Consider the following 18,415-nt stretch of genomic DNA (forward strand, 5'->3'; position numbering starts at 1 on the left):
AACACAGTACTGACACTGTAATGGTAGTGCTGGACTGAGAGTCATCTGCTACCCAAAAAAATACAGAGTCAATAGCTATTCTGTGGTCAGTGTTGGAAAATGGTGAACACAAACTGTGCATGGTAACACAAGTGTTATAGTCTGTAACTGTTACAGTCTCTAACTGTAACAGTATTTGAATGTTACCGTATATCTGTTGCACTGATGTATACATAAATACAATAAATGTGGTGCTGAAGGTATGTGCTTTTGCAAGCTAGGGTGAAGTATTTTGAGTTCTAACACAGCTGCTTTGTAACTGAGAAAACTGTGTTCTTTGTGATATTTGAAGTGGCCAAAAGGAATGCAGCAGTGAGTGAGAACTATCTGGAACATTTTCTATTTTTTGCCTTATTCATACTTTTATATCAATATCTTTTGAGTTTCATAGCAGATATTAGTGTTCCTCTGGATGTACCTCTTGCCAAGACAAGCTTTCAGAAAATGTCAAAACATGTATTTTTTGACAAGTTATGCTCATACTAAATTTCATGCTTCCTCTTCACGTTCCATAAATGGGCTGATTATTTTTGAATAAGCATGTCCTTACAATGTCTTAAGTTTGCTTTAACTGTATATACTGTTATATATTTGCATACAGTTATATATTCGCAAAATATAAATAAAGATTATTAAAGTTAACTTCTGTAACAACTGTGTATTTAGTACAAAAATACATTGCATGATCCAAATTTTCCGCAATTTGCATAGGTCTGTGACTGTTGATCAAAGTTTGTATTCTTAAATCAACAAACTGCAGCAGTAGATAAGAAGTAAAGATATGGAAGCTGTGATGTCTTGTTATGAGAACAGGACTCTGTATATCCTGTTGTGAATCCACCAACACAAAAACTATGATTAAATATAGCAGAGCATGTTTTGTGTTAAAGCTTCATGAGCCAACTCAGATAACTCATTTTAATAACTCCCAAGAGCTCTTAGATCAAGGCACACCCTGCTATTTTGGCATTTCACTTGTCAAGGTAAGAAAAAATGATGATGTAGTTGTTTTTCCATTTTGATTGGTATAAGGTATAGAAGATACTTTTTTAGTTCAAATGGGTGCAAGTTTATTAAACTCTGGGCTTATTTTTTATTTAGTAAGATTATGGCATATTATTCAGAAGCTACCAGGAATTATTCAGTAACTCCACTGAAAGTATTTTGAAAGGAATGCCGTTAAATGGGTGAGGAATGGTAGTCTGTCCCCACTGGTCTGGCACTGCACTCTACAAGTGGGGATGTTACAGAAAGAAACATGTTTGTCCACTTTTTACATGTCTTACATTATTCACACCCCCTAATATGTACACTGCCCCCTGCTGTATGTTCATTCCAGTGTACTCAAACTCAAGCAGCTGAAACTTCATTGAGGGTTATGGTTTAAAAAAAGGGCGATACCTTTACATGATAAAATATGACATCATCCTCTTTGTAGGCAGGTGTATGTTCAAGCAAGGGCATGCTCCTTCTCTCTACTGGATGGAGATGATGTATGTATGTGCTGTAAAGTCATGAGTACTCTTGGATGTATGCTCTGTAAAGCCATATGTAGTCTTTCTATTTGTGCAGGTGTATTCTGGGAATGTATTAAGGGAAGGATGTATACAAGGGGTATGTATAAAATGCTCTACATGTTTTTCAGTGCACACGTTTCAGGACTTGTTTTAAGGACTAGACTGTTATATGCTGTGATAAGACATGAAAACACCAAGAGGGTGTGACGAGGTTCCTAATCAGTAAAATAAATGCCAAACTGTGGAGAGATTTATTTGTGTTTGATCCAAATTGAGTTAAGGACCAAGAATACACAATATTTTCATATCTTGGCAGTTTGGAAAAGGAATAAACAATGCAGACTTTAACTAGGCTTAGAAGTTATTCTTTGAAAAACAGAATCTATCTAAGTTTCTGAGGTGTCTGCGGGGTTTTCGACAATTCTGTTTCAATGAAAAACTCTGAAAAACATTCTGACCTTGAGAAATCAAACAAATGAGGACTCTGGACATTCCGGATCCTTTGTGCTCGGAATAATGCCAGTGAAACATAATATTTAAAGAATGCTGTTAGAGACATAGCAACAGAAATTTGCTCCATATCTCCCAGGCTCAAATCTTCGTTTCACGGTATGGCCCCTCCCCTGAACGTCTCCTCGTGTGCGCATGTGTGTGTGTGTGTGTGTCCGTCAATGTGGCCACACCCTCCCTGTGTCTCACACCAGCTCATTGTGTTGTTATCATTTATGTATAAAAGTCTGTCGTTTGCACATTTGTGATGTCGATGTTATATGTAAAATAAACGCATGTTTATGTTTGGCGCGACTCGTCCCCGCATCCTGCTTGAACCTCCATCTTTACAGAAACACCGACCAATGAAGGATCCCTGGGAACGGGAGCAAAAAAAGGAAGAGGAAGAAAGGAGGTAAACGGCCTCACAAACTGCGCATTGAGACCCTCCGTCATCCTGGCCTCACTCCACACTTCCACCACGGGGGAGGAGGCCACTGGACGATTTTGGGGGGGCCCCCGAGTATGGTCCAGGGTCAGACTCAGTCCTGCAGACCCCAGCCAGACTCTGAGGATTGGCACGTGCAAGTGGACTTCACTGGGTCCTACAAGCCCTACATAGACTTCTACGAGGGTTACATGGATTATGGAGATAACGGGGAGTGCAGCAACGTTAGTCTGCGGTCGGATTTGGGGTTCGACTATGGGGAGGACCCATCTATGGAGGCGGAGGAAGTCCTCTCTGGGCATCCCCCCAACATCAGTGATGTAGAGTCTGCAGACTCCAAGAGCGATGAGCCTCCGGCACTTAAGATACCGCCCAAGGCTCCACCTAGGAGGTGCCGCTTGGGAGCGAGCAAACCATCCAGTGCGGCACAAAGAGAGGCAACTGCGTTCGAGGAGGAAACTCCTTCCACTTGGGCATACAGCTCCGGAACTCGTGTGCCAGTACCTAAGCCTCGTAGAGGCAAGTAGGAGGCGTCAGCAGTGCCCACCCCAGAGACAGACAAAGCAACTGGTTCACCTCCTGTAACAGGTGAGCGGAGGTCACCGCCCCCCAAACCGGTGAAGGGCGATCCCCCACAGGTGGGTGGCACCCCAGCCCAGCCGACAACTGGGGGACAGGCCAGGGTTCCTGCCGGCCTTTCCGGACTCTTTACCAGTCCGTTATATAGTTTTGTATCCTTCCCTGTCACTGTGTCTGTCCCCATCATGTTGGCTGTGCCAGTCACTTTGTACCCCTTTGTATCTATACCTGTGCCTGTCAGTGTGTCCGTCCCCGTGTCTGTTGTCATCCTGATCCCTGTCCTTCCCCCCGCTGTCCTGCTTGCGCTGGCCCGTGTCGGGTCGCTTGGTCCCTGGCCTCGCCATTTGGCGTTGGCCTTGAGGCCGCAGCCCGATAAGCTGGAGCGCCGGGAGTCGCGCTGTTGGGGAGGGGCCCTGTCATGGTATGGCCCCTCCCCCGAATGTCGCCTCATGCGTGTACGTGTGTGTATGTGTTCGTCAATGTGGCCACGCCCTCCCTGTGTCTCACACCTGCTTCTCATTGTGTCATTATCATATATGTATAAAAGTCTGTCGTTTACGTTTTTGTGTGGTCGGTGTTTGACCCAGTGAGTGTGTGTGTTTAGATGTGGATGTTATATGTAAACATAAACGCATGTTTATAAACGCATATTTATGTTTGACATGACGCATCCTGCTTGAACGTCCATCGTTACACTTTGCATGTAAACTAAGGAAGCGGATTACAACAACATTCCACTCAAAATCCATAATGGGATTCTTTACTCTGGAGGCTGCTGGGAGGAATTTAAGTAACAAAGTCTAGATATGGAGTGCCTCTGGATACAGGCATCTGGACAAAACAAGCCAGCTGTTTTGGTCATGTGACTTGGTGATGGGATAGGGACAGACTAAGTTAAAGGGGAGGGAGATATCTGTGAAAGGGGTAAAGTCTATGGTAAAAAACCAAAATTTAAAACTCAATGAAGGAAAAAATGTTGACTATTTTATTTGTCAGACTCATGATGTCCTGCTTTAACATGTTGCAATTACAATATACTCCAAATGCAAATGATAGATCCAGAATCAACCCTTGTTCACTGTGCATGAAGTGATGATGGAAAAACACATTTGGCCATCAAACAACCAAGCAACCATTTGCCTGATTAGATATGGTCCCTTTAAACATAAAAAGGCAGTTATTCCTTTATAGTGCAGTCAATATAGATGTACTCTCAGTTTAAATATCCTCAAATTGATAGTCTAAACTTTAGAGCCAAAACAATTACAGCAACAAAATTGTCACTGTCCATTTACTTACAAACTATACTACACATTTACCAATTTTTTACAGTGCAGGCATGCCTACATTTAGGATTCTGTAGCAATCATTTTGCTACTGTATTTTCAGGAAATGTGCCCCTGTTTAGAAAATACTCAAATGTCAGTAGTGGTGAGATAATCTGAGGTTACCACACAAATGAATCAACTGTAAGTCATTACAAAATTTTTTGTGGTTTGGCTTCTCTGATTCATGCCAGCTAAAACAATTTGCTGGCAACTATCATTTTTCAGTAAAAGCAGAAAACATGGCTGTAAGAAAAGAGCAGTGAAAATTTCACACTAGAGGCTTAAGACCCTTAAATAGGATTTCGCATTGCCATTTCCCAAGAGATGAAGTTCAGAAACAGGGAACACACAGTTTGTGCCACTCACTTGGAATGATTTGTTTGGTAGTAAAACCTCAGAGATGAACAGCTGATCTGATGTGCACAGCCTGTGCATGATATCCTCCTCACTCTTCATCAGTGGTCAGTTACTGACCCCCAGACTACTGTTAGCTGGACCTTTTTGGGTGACAATACAGCGCACACACAGAATGCACACAAACACAAGCTGTGCATGGTGACAGATGATGATAGTCCTTAACCTGTGTGTGCATGTTTATATTACACATATAGGTGTAATGATGTCCAAAACAAATTCTGCTCATTCTTGGAAATTAGGCTGGATGTAATTAGGCTAATATATTAATATATCGCACCTACTCATTCATAAATAAAGTTGGCAATATAAAAGGTGGCAATATAAAAATAATTTAGATGTTTGGCTTGGAAGAGACTTGTTTTGAACCAGACTTAAATACCTCATTTCCAAGCATGGCATATGTAAGCATGTTCAGACATCAGCTTCCCTAAAGCTGCCTCTATTAATGATCAGAACTGTGAAACTCTTAATGCAATTTTCATGGACACCTGGTAAATGCGGTGGGTTTGTTTTGTTGGTTTTTGCTTGTACCAGTGCAGGGATTTGATTTGTGACTGTGCTCCTGGACAGTCCTGGATGTATTTTCTTTAACCAGGCCTTCCTGTATGACCTACTTTACACTGGAGTGAAGCACGAGTGGGCAGTTGGGCGGGGTAAGATAGGTTTAATTCAGGCTGTTGTTCCTGTCCAGCCCAAGCTGCTGAGTGTCTCTCAGCATGCTGAGTGCCTGCTCCGCTCCTCTGGCTCTGACTGTACAGCTGAAGCGAGCAGAGAGAAAGGCACTGAGACGCCAGCCGAGGGGCTTTAGGGGCCGGCAGGAAAACCCCCCACATCAGTCTCTAACCTCATGCAGAGTTTGATTGCATTTATGACACATAAAACACAAACAGTTTTAATTATCATCGGCGTGGTGAAAATGCTGTTGTTTGCATTTCATAGGAAAGGTATCAGCAGGTGATTGTGTTCCTCTAACAATTTATAAAATGCACATTTGATTGCTTAATTATTGGTCTCACATCACTTTTCTGAATAACAGGTCAAAATGTCTAAGCAATATCTAATGTTTGTGCATGTACTGGAAACCTGTATATTGGAACTGGCTAGAGATTTATTCTACTGGGAGTTGGGACAGTGGCTGAGAGGGCAGCATGCGGTGAGGGGGGAGCGGTGTTGAAAGCCTTATGAGGCTTATAAAGGCTTATGAACACTGAAAGTGTGTTGTCAAGTGGGGGTTTGAGAGAAGTGAGCATTTTGTGGTTATGGTGTTGTGTGTAGTTACTGAGGCAGAGCATGGACAGAGATGGAACATCTGGGGGCACGAGCAGCCTCTGGCCAAGAGTGGCAGCCAGTAATTCTGGGAGGTCAATTTGATCTGCTGCCCTGGGAAAGTGGAACGGCATTCCACTCTCCCTCTATCTCCGTTCTGTCCAACTGCTTATCCAGGGCATGTTGCATCCATGAAAAACATGCACATGTGCACCTGTTGGCTTTGTCCTGCAAACTTGATTGTCCATGACACATTATGTCTCTGTGTGTGTATGCATGTGTGCATTCTTCTTCACGTGTGGCTCGTCAGGTGACTGGAGGAAAGTGCTGAGGTCATAGCACTCATTTGGCCGAGACACGCACAAATGTAAAGACCTCCACCTCCGTTTAAAATGGTCTCCAGGCCTTGGATTTCTATTTCTCTCTCTTCCCCTGTCCTATAGAGATGTAGCTTGCATTGAAAGTGACAGTTTTAACCTCTAAAGACCCATGTTTTCAGCCAAAGTGTAGTTTATGTCATTGAGACATTTTATTATAGGCCTATCATACTGCAAAAGAATAAATTATGAGGTGAACGAATTATGTTCACCACATATTTTGTAATTGAATGTCTTAAATCTTAAATAAGTGGTGCTGAAAATATGAACCTTTTTTTAATTCATGATTTTTATCATTTAGTTCAATGTTAATCATTTTAATCAGACACCTCCTGTCACTCACAAGCCTCTCTACCAGTCATGACACTCATCCACTTCCACAATCACCTACTTGTTGATCATTACATCCACCTGCACCTTGTTACACCCTCCTTATTTAAGCCAACCAGATCCTCCAGTCTTTGCTTTGCATTGACTGGCTCTTATCTGAGTATGTGTCAGCTCTATGACCTCAAGGACTACTTCATCTTCCTTGGCTCCTGTTTTGTTTTCTTGTTTGGTTCTTCATTAAAACAGCCATTTTGTTACATCTCATTTGTGCTTTGCTCCCACACTCAAAATGTCACTAATCTAGTTTGAATCTAGCTTCAATAAATCCTGAAACTATTAGAACTCTACAAGGTGGACAATACAAGGTGCAAATTCATAGGTAAATTATCCATATCCTCAAAAAAGAATTTAGCAGGACATCTTTAGAACATACAAAATAAAAGTGGGATCCCATGATATGACTGCACTGTCTCAAGACATATTAAAGCCTTGCTGTTAGACAACAAGGTTAGAGACAACAGTTGTTAAAGGCAACAATGCAGATTGCTGTTTTCTCTGTTCATTCTGTACACAATGTCTGAAACTACAGCATGGTAAAATGGCTTTCTTTCTTGCCAGGAAACTTTCATCTCAAAGAGCTTTGTTTTAGGTGGTGTTGCACAGTGTTAAGATGTGGTCATGGGAGCCAAGGGTTTTTACAAGAGAATGAGATACGAGGGGCTATGAGCAGAATGGGATCACACGCTTAAGGGTGTAACTTCATCTGGTCTCCATTTTTACAGCAGCACTATTCCCTGGGCAGAAGGACAGACACATACATCCATGCACACACACCCACACCCACACACACACAAGATTACATAACCCTGAAGCAATACGAGCAGACTGCAAGCCACAGTATGCTTGCGCAAACATCCAGCACTCCCATTCATTCTCATGCTCACAGTCACTCACTCAGGCTGAGTGTGAAACGCAGCAGGGGTGATAAAGTGCGCTGGGAGTGTTCCAGAGCTGTGGATCGCTGCACTGTGTAAACACCCACTCCTCTCGCACATCCCCCACTTTGTCTCATGTTCTTTCTCCCTATAACTCATTTTTCTCTCCCATCATTCACTCCTCTGTCAGCACCCTCCACCAATACTACCCCTTTATGCTTGCCATGGTGTTCTTCACAGGCCATCAGTGTCTAACTTGTATGAGTAGGCTACTTCTGCTCAACTTTAGTCATCTTAATCTCTTGTACATACATACAAAACTCTAGGCAGCCAGTCATTTTAGCTCTCTTCGGCTTCTGTCTCATTCTGCAACTGCATATCTCTTTCTCAGCTGCTTGCCCCTTGGGGAGCTAGTATATCAGAAGTGTCTTGCAAACACACATCTCATAATGGCGTAATTGCAGTAATAGGAGCAGTAGCATGTGACTTGTCTGTGATTAAGCCAAGCGCATTAATCTCTACGCCTGTATGAGAAAACAGATGGTTATTCGTTTTAGGGCTATGCTAATGCACTCTGAACTCTGTAAACAGATACATACACACTTATAAATGCCTAGGTGGGCAACCAACAGGGCCAATGCAGACCAGTGATTCTAGGGCAAAGCTCTGAGAGCAGTCTTCATGTCATTTTGATAATGACAGTCATGACCTTCAGCAGGGCCTTTAGTAGCTGTTACTGAACAGGTGCCAGGGCTGGAACTGAGAACTGAGTTTTAGGGGACTAGAGGTGTCCAACACATCTATTAAACATCTATTAAAGACTGATGAGCAATTTTGTGCATGTTTTTGGAGCTGTTGATGTGTGTTATGAATTGTTTGTTTGCTTTTTATTGGACACCAAGTGTCACAACAGCTAGAGTTTCACTCCAGCCTGGCAAAATTGCCAAGTCATTTACAGCATTGTCCAGAACAACTTACAACAGGGTTTAGTTGTCTCCATGGAAGAAAACCTGAGTCTGAGGGTACCTTTATACTAGAACCCTGTCAGAGGGAATACATACAAAGAAAGTACATACGAGAAGGTTATTAAGTAAATAAGTGGATGATTATTGATTCAAGTGCCTTGAAGTGGCTGTGGTTTGTTCAAGTGCTTCTTGATACCTCCTGGAGGGTATCACTCAGATTACTGTCAAAATCATCACATTTATTCATTATTAAGAGTAAAATCAGAATAGTGTACCTAGACCTCGCAAGCATTTTAGAGTAGCTGAACTGATCTAGGATCAGTGTTCCTGGGTAATAAGACTGTATTTATTGGGATAAGCATAATTCTTACTCTGCATCATATTGTCAAAAGTTGAAGAACAGCAGTAGTCTTTAATATACTAATATGCTATAATATTCTAATATACTAATAGATGCTTCCCATAAAAATACCAAATACCAAATGTTGGAAGCTTTGTAAATTTTAAATGTATAAAATAAAACATATATATTTTATTATATATTTTATTTTCAGGACTACATTTGCTCAATAATGCATTTAGTGCAAATATCAGCTTCAGAAAAAATTGTAAAATTATATCTGTATGATTAACTTCAACTTTTACAATTGTGCAATGAGATTATGAGTGAATGCAGCAGTTCAGTGAAATGTACCCATTTCATGTCATCACCAAATAAAAGCAGATTATTCTCTCCTATAATTTATTAAAGCCAGCTGCATGCTTTGTTCCTTGCCTCATTGCAACCACCTTAAACTGCCAAATGGCTTTCAGCTGCTTTCCAGAATCCCTCAGACTTCATATTTTTATCAGATGGATACCTTTCTAAAGCTCAACCACCAGCCCTTCTAGAGATTAGAAGTATTTTGTTTAAATAGAAATAAAAGTAGTCTATCCAAAATCCAGTTGTATTGTGTGTCATATATTTCATGTTATGTCATGTTGGTAGCCATTAAGAGGGAAGTGTAACTTTCTATGAACTGAGAGTTGACATGACCATGATCATGAAAGACTTCAGAGACAGTGGGTGCTAACAGCCCCCCTCCCTCCCCAGCACACCAGAGATGAACAGATGAAGCAACATTCAAGTTTTTCAAGGCTTTTAGGTTTTAAGGTAAAGACTTATAGTTTTCAGGATCAGTCAGATCATGTCAGAGTCAGAGAGCCATTTGGTTTTGGTTATTCTAGATAACCAATCTAGATATTCTAGATGGTTATTGAATGGTCCACTGCTACACCATCTAGATATTCTAGATGGTTATTCAATGGTCCACTGCTACATCATCAGCTGGGACCCAGGGATGTAGCGTGACTCCTTCCAGATGTTGCTCTGCCCACAGTGGCTGGTCTTTCTCTTGCACTGGCAGCAGCGGCGGTACTGCTCACACTGGTCCAGTAGCAGTCTGCTCCCCGCCCTGACCACACAAACACATTTAATCAGGACCTAATTATAATTGAATATATAATTAAAATCAAAGACACCGGTACTGAAGACCAACTAACACAATGACAGATACACCCAGAGTGGATGGATGCTCCATGACACACGCCTTCTCAGGAGTCTTTTGAGCTCTCCCGTCATGTATCTTCTGTTATCACGTTTCTCAGGATTTCTCATCCATGTTTCTGAATGCCTCACCTGAGGAATGCTCTCTCCTCCTGGTCCTGGAGACACTTCTGGTTAGCACTGTGGCTCCATGACTCCTCCAGCGAGGCCCGCAGGTTCCGGAGCCTCTCGTAGCGGCTGACCCGGTCGGCGATCAGCCTGTAAAAGGTGGAAGCGAAGCAAGATGAAATGGATCTCACAGCTGTAACTTCTAAGGACTTACGCAGGCGGAGGGATCTGAACAGTCAGATGAGGACTGAGATCTGGGTTTTTGCTACGACTTCATCTGCTTGAAGTGCAGCACAATTACCCTTGATTGTAACAATTCCCTCAAATTCGCCATGGGACTCAGTTAGTAAGAAAGAGTAGACACAATCTCTCTCTGATGAGTAATTACCTCATTTATCTGTTTGCGCAGGAAAAGTGGGCCTCTGATCAATATGAACAGCAATGACAGCTGGCTCAGAACACACTCAAAGACACTGAGGTTCATTTGATACAGTGCAACACATGCAAATATGTCAGAGAAAAGACAAAAAGCTCACTGTAGCACCAGAATTGATCCTGGCCCTTAAATATGTGCACATTGGCCAACGATTCAGTTTCCACTATGTTTATGTGAAGAGTCCCCTTCCAAGAATATGTCAGAACAATGGGTTCCAGGGAAGTATTTTTTTTTTTAGGTGGAATGGCTCATGCAGTGAGAAGGGCTGTTGATTTTCCCTAATGAATGCACACACTCTGGAAGAATTTTATTTGCACCAAGGTTACAATACAAATGAATGTGAACACAATGTGAACCTGCCAGGGAGGAGCCCAGGCCAAACCAATTACATTCCAGACTGTATGTGCGCCGTGTGCACTCACATATGACATGAACTTGCTTTTCCTGGTGGCCTAATAATATAATAAGTGCGCACATAGGCGATGCATTGATGCAGCCATTCCCATAGCCCGCCATGTGCTCTGCACATTTCTGGCTGTTCACCACACCAGTACATCCAGTGCAGCACATGCTTTTGGCTGAGTGCTGCACGAGCTGGATCAGAGCAGAACAGCAAAAATGGCAAACTTCCTTCAGACGCCCTCTTTAAGTTCCCAAACCTTGAAAATATGTACTGCTGTCATACAGCATGGCATATAATTGCCAGGTACATCAAACCTACTCGTCTTTGATCAATTATTCATGTTCCTGTTCATAGACAGAGCTTATTACAGACACTAGGTCTGGTTGATACATTTGAACTCTAGTTGAACTACAATACTTTATATAAAAGGGGTTTCCTTGCAAAAATCCACACAGCATTAATATTACACAACCAAGGCTGATACAAAATAAGGTTGTGAAACAAAACAAAAGATTAATGAGGCATCAGCTATTCTGAATGCTTTAAATAAAATCCCCCTTCATAAAGTATTTATGTCATATTTGCTCTTTTCTTATTGAGCGCAAACAGAATTGCATATAAAATGGGACAGCGAGTGCTTCACTGTGCATTAAATGCATGTTACTTGAGCGTTATATGAGCGTTATGCTCTCACGCCGTGTTGTTCACTCACTCCTTGCGGCAGCGCTGCAGCATGTCTCGCTCCCTCCTGTGCTGGTCGAGGTGCTCACACAGTGCCAGTCTCTTCCTGGCACTGACCGCTGCCAGCTGCTCGCCATAGGTTGCTCGTGCCCTCTGCCACTGCTTGGCCTGTGCAGAATGGATATCATCTTGCACGCCAAACACAGGGCCATCCGAGTCGGGCTGCCGCGCGGGGATCCCCATGCTCCGGTTCTCCAGCTGAGGTGAGAGCACACAGAGCCCCCCACACACACACACACTTAGCTGATGCTCACTTTGAAGTGACTCATCTTGGCCAAGTGCAGACAGCATACCTGAGGTAACTCAATAAGTGCCTGTGCCCTCAAGTGCAATGGTATTAGTCACCCTTGAACTCTTGAGTCAAAGCTAAGACCCCACATTTAAAGATTACTGAGTGATTAGATTAGAGGAACATTTACAGAATGTTATAGCATCACTCTTATTGATTTTATTGCCTTTTGGAAGTCCCTGTGCATTAGACAGATGAATTAAACTGAATTAGACAGATGAATCAGCATTTGCTGGATGTCCTATTGTTGTTTCTTCAGTTATCTTGCTTTCAGTTAACTTAATTTGTAACACCCTCTGCCTCTGTCACCTTCTGCCTCAGCCTCTCCCTCCCTCCTTCTCTCTCTCTGCCGTCTTTCTCTCCCGCTCTGCTTCTAACTTGCTCTCCCCCTCTGACACCCTCTCCTACTCCTTCTGCCTTTCTCCCTCCTTCCTGTCGATCTCTCTCTTTTATTTAAACCCTGACTCTCCAAAGCTAACTGAACTTCATGTCATTCTAAATATAAAATATATGTACAACACTCCACACAGATCATCTCTCCATCACACAGACCATATTTCCATCACAGTCCACATATCCATCACACAGACCATAGCTCCATCACAAAGTTATATCTCCATCACACAGACCACATCTCCTTTGTTATGCTCATTCTCCTACTTGGGCACTCAGGGCCTTCTGGAGGATCTTGACATTGCTCTTTTTCTGGTGAAGTTCCTGAGACCTCTGCTTAGTGATCCTGAGAAACACATGTCATTTGTTAGATTGCAACCCCTTTCAAAAGCTCCCACCCACACCCTCTCTCACACTCTTACTCGTCTGTGATCTGAACCTGGTGCAGCCGCTCAATCAGGTCCTGGTCTTGGCGGCTGTGTGTGCAATGCTGCCTCCTACTGGCCACCTGTTCCATCAGCTCCTGCATGTAATGCCTCTGCATTGGGAGCCTAGGTGGAGTGACCAGGCGATCCCTGAAGATGTACGAGTCCTGACAGTGTGTGTGTGTGGGGGGGGGGACGGACGACATTACGTATGATAATAACATGGATTAATTCCAGCATTCTCCTGAAGGAAAATACTTGGCATGTTTAACATGGAAACTACCACAAAAAGAGAGAAAGAAACCAGAAAAACAAAAACAAAACCAGAAAAAAAGCAATAAAGGCAAGAAAATTTGCAGTGTATCAATATTTAGCTAGAGAATTGCATGTGTATGTGTGTTTAGGGTTGAACTGACTCACCTCAACCTGGGAGGGCTTTTCTGCCTTCTTTGCTCTCAGTGCTTCAGTGATCCCCAGATTAAAAGCTGCCATTTTCTTACTGTCCTCCCGCTTCTGCTCCTCTCTAGCCTATCAGTTCCACAGAGTCACCACGAAGACATGGAAGTGCTTGTGTGCGTGTGTGTATATGCATGTTAGTATGCATGTATATTGAGGCAACTCTCTGTTGGAGTGTGTGTGTGTGTGTGTGTGTGTGTGTGTGTGCAGACCCACCTGTTCTCTTTGTAGGAATTGCTCCACTCTCTGTTGCTCACTGAACAGCAGGGCTTTCTCCTCCTCCTGCTCCTCCCGTCGCCTCTCCTCCGCCAGATACAGGGGTATGTTACGCTGGGCTCGCTGCATACATAGATAACAGAGCTCCTACAAAATCACACACACACAAACACACACACACACACACACACACAGATAAATCACATACAGTGAACTGTCCAAATATAATATGGACATCTCAAGAACGATAACATTTGTACATGTCACAGGCTCAACCAGAAGGTGCTCTAAGTGCTCTAAACAGCACTAGAGTATTTGAGCTGCCAGCTATAGGAGGACCTTGTAGGGCTGGGTCACAATGAGCAGAATATTTACGTTCCATAGATAAAAAAAAAATACATTTAATTATTTTATTTTTTTTTAATGTAATCAAGGTTTACCTGTCCGGCTCGGGAGTGGTTGGTGCAGATCAGATTAAGGCGGGTATCTGGCCCTTTCACTTCCTCTTTGTCAACATCGCCCTCTGGTGGTTGATGGGACATAGCATGCCTAAAAACAAAAAGCATTTCTATCAGGTTATATGCTATTAGATGAGTGATGGAGTGAGTGCAGTTCATGCAGTGACATGCATTTAGCTTTGTAGAAAGAGAGAGAGAGAGAGAGAGAGAGAGAGAGAGAGAGAGAGAGAGAGAGAGAGAGAGAGAGGAAAGGTTCTCCTTCATTCATCCTCATGAGTCACAACTAAGAAGCATGTGAAGACAAACAAATGCATCAAGCATGCACTCACATGCTGGACAAAAACAAATAAATGCAAAATATATATTTCTTCAAAGAAAGCAGTGCCCACTATGAACTCTGAACACTGGATGTGGTTTCTCTCATGTTTTTTTCAAAGTTTTTTTTATTTTTAAATGGCATCAATATTACATGAGTCCTGTGAATCCTGAGCACTAGTGAATGGAAGTCATTGTGACAGCATGTACCCCACTGAGTGGTAATTTAAATCCATGCAGTGTCCCTTCTCTGAGAACCAACACAGCTCATCTTGGCAGTGAGAGCTATCAAACGTCTCTGTAATGTTCCCTTTTCCTACTGTGATATGGAAACGTGCTGATAGACAGTAGTGTTCCCTGCAAGGTTTTGGGTTTCAGTGCTGGTAGGGGTAGCTCTTTTTACACTGATCTGGGATCAGAGTTGTTTTTTCCTCCTTAAATGTTTGTTGCTAGTTTGGCAATAGGTGTTGAGGCTTTGGGTCAATCTAAAAGTGGCATCTAGAGAGGGCTTTGGTTAGTCAAGCCCTGCTGAACTCAGGTGGCTATGTGGGGGCCCACTGTAGCTGTGAGAGGCTGGTTTGATGACAGTTGAACACCAGAACCCCAAGCCCACATGCAGAGTCTGCATGACTGATGTAGATACCTAAGGCATGCAAGATAGTCTCGCATTCACACCTTCTCACTGACTGGAGCTTAAGCCAGTTTATTTATGTGGCTGCAGGCTTTTTTATCACTTCCTGTACACTTACACTAATAACCAAGTCTAATTTACCTTTCCACAATATCTGATGGACCCTTGGCCTCTGGGTCATTTGTAGTGTTGACTGTGGTTGTTTTGGCTGTAGGTGGCCTGGACTTGGGTTGTGCTAAGAGCTTGGTCTCTAAAACACAACACCACAAAATAAGTAGTTCAAAGGCTTGCTGTTGTTTCTGGACCTTAAAGTCTTAAGTGCTGTTCAGAAGAAGGCCTCATTAGGGGCCAGCATTTCCTGGAATGAGTTCTACATGTATTTTCTCACTTCTCCCTTTCTCTTTCTCTCCGTCACAAGGCTCAGCTGCTGGGGTGAAGCCCTCATTCCCTTCTTCAGGTGAATTGACTGAGGAGAACTTGGGGAGCAAGACGGCATTTCTGGTTGCTGGTCGCTGGAGGCTTGAGAGTCTCCCTGAGACTACAGAGATGCTTGTTCCAGGTCTCTGAAAAACAACCTCTTGGTCTTACTCAGATGCTACTTGTGAGGCTGTAGGAGTGAATCAGGCTGTAATAATGTGCCATGATTTCATGTTAACCGATGAGTTTATCCCTTGCGTTCTAATCCCCTACCAACACCCATAGCATGCACACAACTGACAACTGCCTAATTTTTCTGATTATCTAGGCACATACAGAACCATATCTATTTCCATGTATTCAAAGTTATTACATATGCAATTGCTGTGAGATATTGAATATTTAAGCCACAAGCCACCTTACGCATATACAGACCAGGATGACACAGTTCCTGCTTATAATATAAAAAACCTGACATGCAACTCACGTTGGTCAGAGCCCACAGAAGCGTCCCGGTTCCATCCATGGCGGAGATGAAGTCCTGGTGGAACCTCATCTTGACCTTCCTGTGTTGAAAGGTAAGAATGCCGATGCCTTGGAAGGTAAGCAGGACGGTGCGGAGCGTGGACACGGCACGGAGCAGCAGGAGGAGTGTCTCCCGCACGCAGCCCTCCACGCTGTCCCGGTCAAAAGGGCTCTCTGCCGACACGGCTGCGAAGTTGAGCGGCACCACCGGCACGTCCCCTGCTGTGACCGTCACAGAGGGTAGGTCCTGTTAGCATGCTAGAGGAGCCCTCTAGTGGTCGCCTGTCCTATTCCCTTAGCAAGCAGGCTGCTTGCACATGGATCGGACAGGCCTTGGCACTACAGGGATTAGTGTTTTCGCTACTACAACTTGCATGAGGACTCATCTTGTTAGCTATGTACTGAGCCCTATGGGTGCTGAACTGAGTGTATTAGAGGAGGGACAACACTAATCTCTGCTGTGCTGTGGCCCTCCAGAAATGCAGCTGGATTCAACTCTTAACATGACCGTTTTAAAAACAATACACAAAAAACACCTGAAATAATACTTTTTCCCCCCCTTTCTGGCTATGCTAGAAAGATGAAGTTGGCCAACTTTGCTGAATTATTGTGATATTTTCATTGAATATCTTTGGAAAAAGGTGTTTCACTTAAACATGCCACAATGGCTGTCTCACTTGTAGTTGCCATTGAAATTTCACTGGCTAAGGTAGCATGAGTGACATTTTACTAATAATGCAGTAGACTGCTGAGAAGGACCCGTCTCTATACTGAAATTCATATTCATTTTGCTAATAGACGTACATTACAAAACCCTACAAAATATCCTCAGAAGGAATAATTAGGCACATACACATCAGTAATTCCCTGTGGCCATATTAATGAGCAATTTTGGTTGGCGCCACTCTCCATTAAAATTGTGTCCTATTACAAGAATGTATGAAGTAGCCTATAGCAATGGGTTGATATATAAGCTAATATATATTTGAATGGGAAACTGGAACGTGGCCATCCTCAGATTTACACGTAGCACTATAGATGTAGGATCCAAAGAGGTGGCTTGAAGAAATGTGTCCTGAAACAATCCTTTTTGTACACTAGCTACATTATCTTTGAACAATGAAATCAGAACGCTTACTGATTCACAGCTCTAAAATGAGTTGATTTAAGTGTATAGGCCATAGTCATTTTAGCACAAAAAGTAGCAAACAATATTTATGCAAATGATTAATTACTTTTTGTAGGTTGATATGAGATGAAGAATCTAATTACGTTGTACTTCTCAAACCTGTTTATGCTCCATAGAGTGCCCCACCTGGAGGCAGCCATGTTTAAAATAGATTTAGTACAGAATCTCCCGGCCACTAGGTGTCAATATAGTGGCTGTTTGATAATGTGAACAAGAATAATTGGAAAATCTTCTTATTGTTCCTTTATAGACTGGTACTTTAATATGTGGTCTACTGACCTACGGCAAGAGGTTTGGTCTGATTGAGGCAGTAGGACTGACAGAGTTTCTCGGATAAAAGAAAGACCGGTCGCTGGATGAGGATGTATTTGTTGCCCACTTCCAGCTTCTGCTGGGAAAAGGTGAATGATCCAAGACCAGGAATGCACACCCCCTAAAACAAACCGATAACCACGATTATTTTCCAAACAGGCTTATATATTGCATTTTCGCCTATTAACTGCAAGACTCTGAAAAATAATATTAAAAGTACTTGTAAGCACTGATTGATATTTAATATAAATTTTAAGTGCGGATGGTACTAGTGACCAACAGTAAAACGAGATGCCGATACAACCCGTCAAGTTCTTATAACTTAGATGTTATGTCCATTCAGCAGAATATCCTCACCTTTTGCATGGACATCTGTCGCTCGATAAATGACGACACGTTTGTCCAAATTTTAACCACATCTGTATATATATATATATTAAAAAAACATCTTGCTCATGGCAATTCTTCCTTTTGATATAGCACGTCTTCTTTTCAAACTTATGGAAGTAGTTAATTTAGTACTCGTACATCAAAAAGTATACTTAACTGTTTAACATGTAAAACTACTAGAGGCCATTACCGTTTTCGGACAACTGGGAGAGAGTTGGGTAGGCGTTCCTCTCTGCCCCCGAAACCACGGAAAGCAGTGTGGTCATAGTGCAAAAGAGGCCAACAGTTGTGAAAAAAACAATAAACAGAAACTACTTTTAAAGTTTCTGGTTATTTTTCCTTAATATAATTGACTTTTCACATGGTAATCTCCAGCCACTACGTCGAAAAATCTGGATGGGCAGTGCGCACCTTCACAAAGCAACTCGCTGGGGTTGCTATGGGACGATGTTGCTATGCGACGTACCTCCTGCAT

At 42.7% G+C, this 18,415-nt stretch overlaps 1 protein-coding gene across 2 annotated transcripts; it reads right to left on the reverse strand.

The window, feature by feature from the left end:
* Positions 1-9,812: 9,812 nt before the first annotated feature.
* LOC113576616 (coiled-coil domain-containing protein 81) lies at positions 9,813-18,269 on the reverse strand. Of its 2 annotated transcripts, none has more exons than XM_035534517.2 (14): positions 18,131-18,269; positions 17,908-17,969; positions 17,518-17,671; positions 16,012-16,271; positions 15,496-15,670; positions 15,249-15,357; positions 14,144-14,252; positions 13,704-13,850; positions 13,452-13,559; positions 13,029-13,198; positions 12,874-12,952; positions 11,896-12,122; positions 10,369-10,494; positions 9,813-10,144 (listed from the first exon to the last, which is right to left on the reverse strand). In XM_035534517.2, exons 1-14 carry the CDS (start codon positions 18,204-18,206, stop codon positions 10,006-10,008), a joined length of 1,941 nt encoding a protein of 646 aa, XP_035390410.1. In that variant the 5' UTR covers positions 18,207-18,269; the 3' UTR covers positions 9,813-10,005. The 2 variants fall into 2 exon arrangements, with proteins under 2 accessions (XP_035390410.1, XP_081557400.1); XM_081701274.1 differs by having other exon boundaries at positions 18,098-18,223.
* Between the last annotated feature and the right edge of the window lie 146 nt (positions 18,270-18,415).

Source organism: Electrophorus electricus, chromosome 18, assembly GCF_041902795.1.
Source record: "Electrophorus electricus isolate QZ-2024a chromosome 18, ASM4190279v1, whole genome shotgun sequence".
Taxonomy (NCBI): domain Eukaryota; kingdom Metazoa; phylum Chordata; class Actinopteri; order Gymnotiformes; family Gymnotidae; genus Electrophorus; species Electrophorus electricus.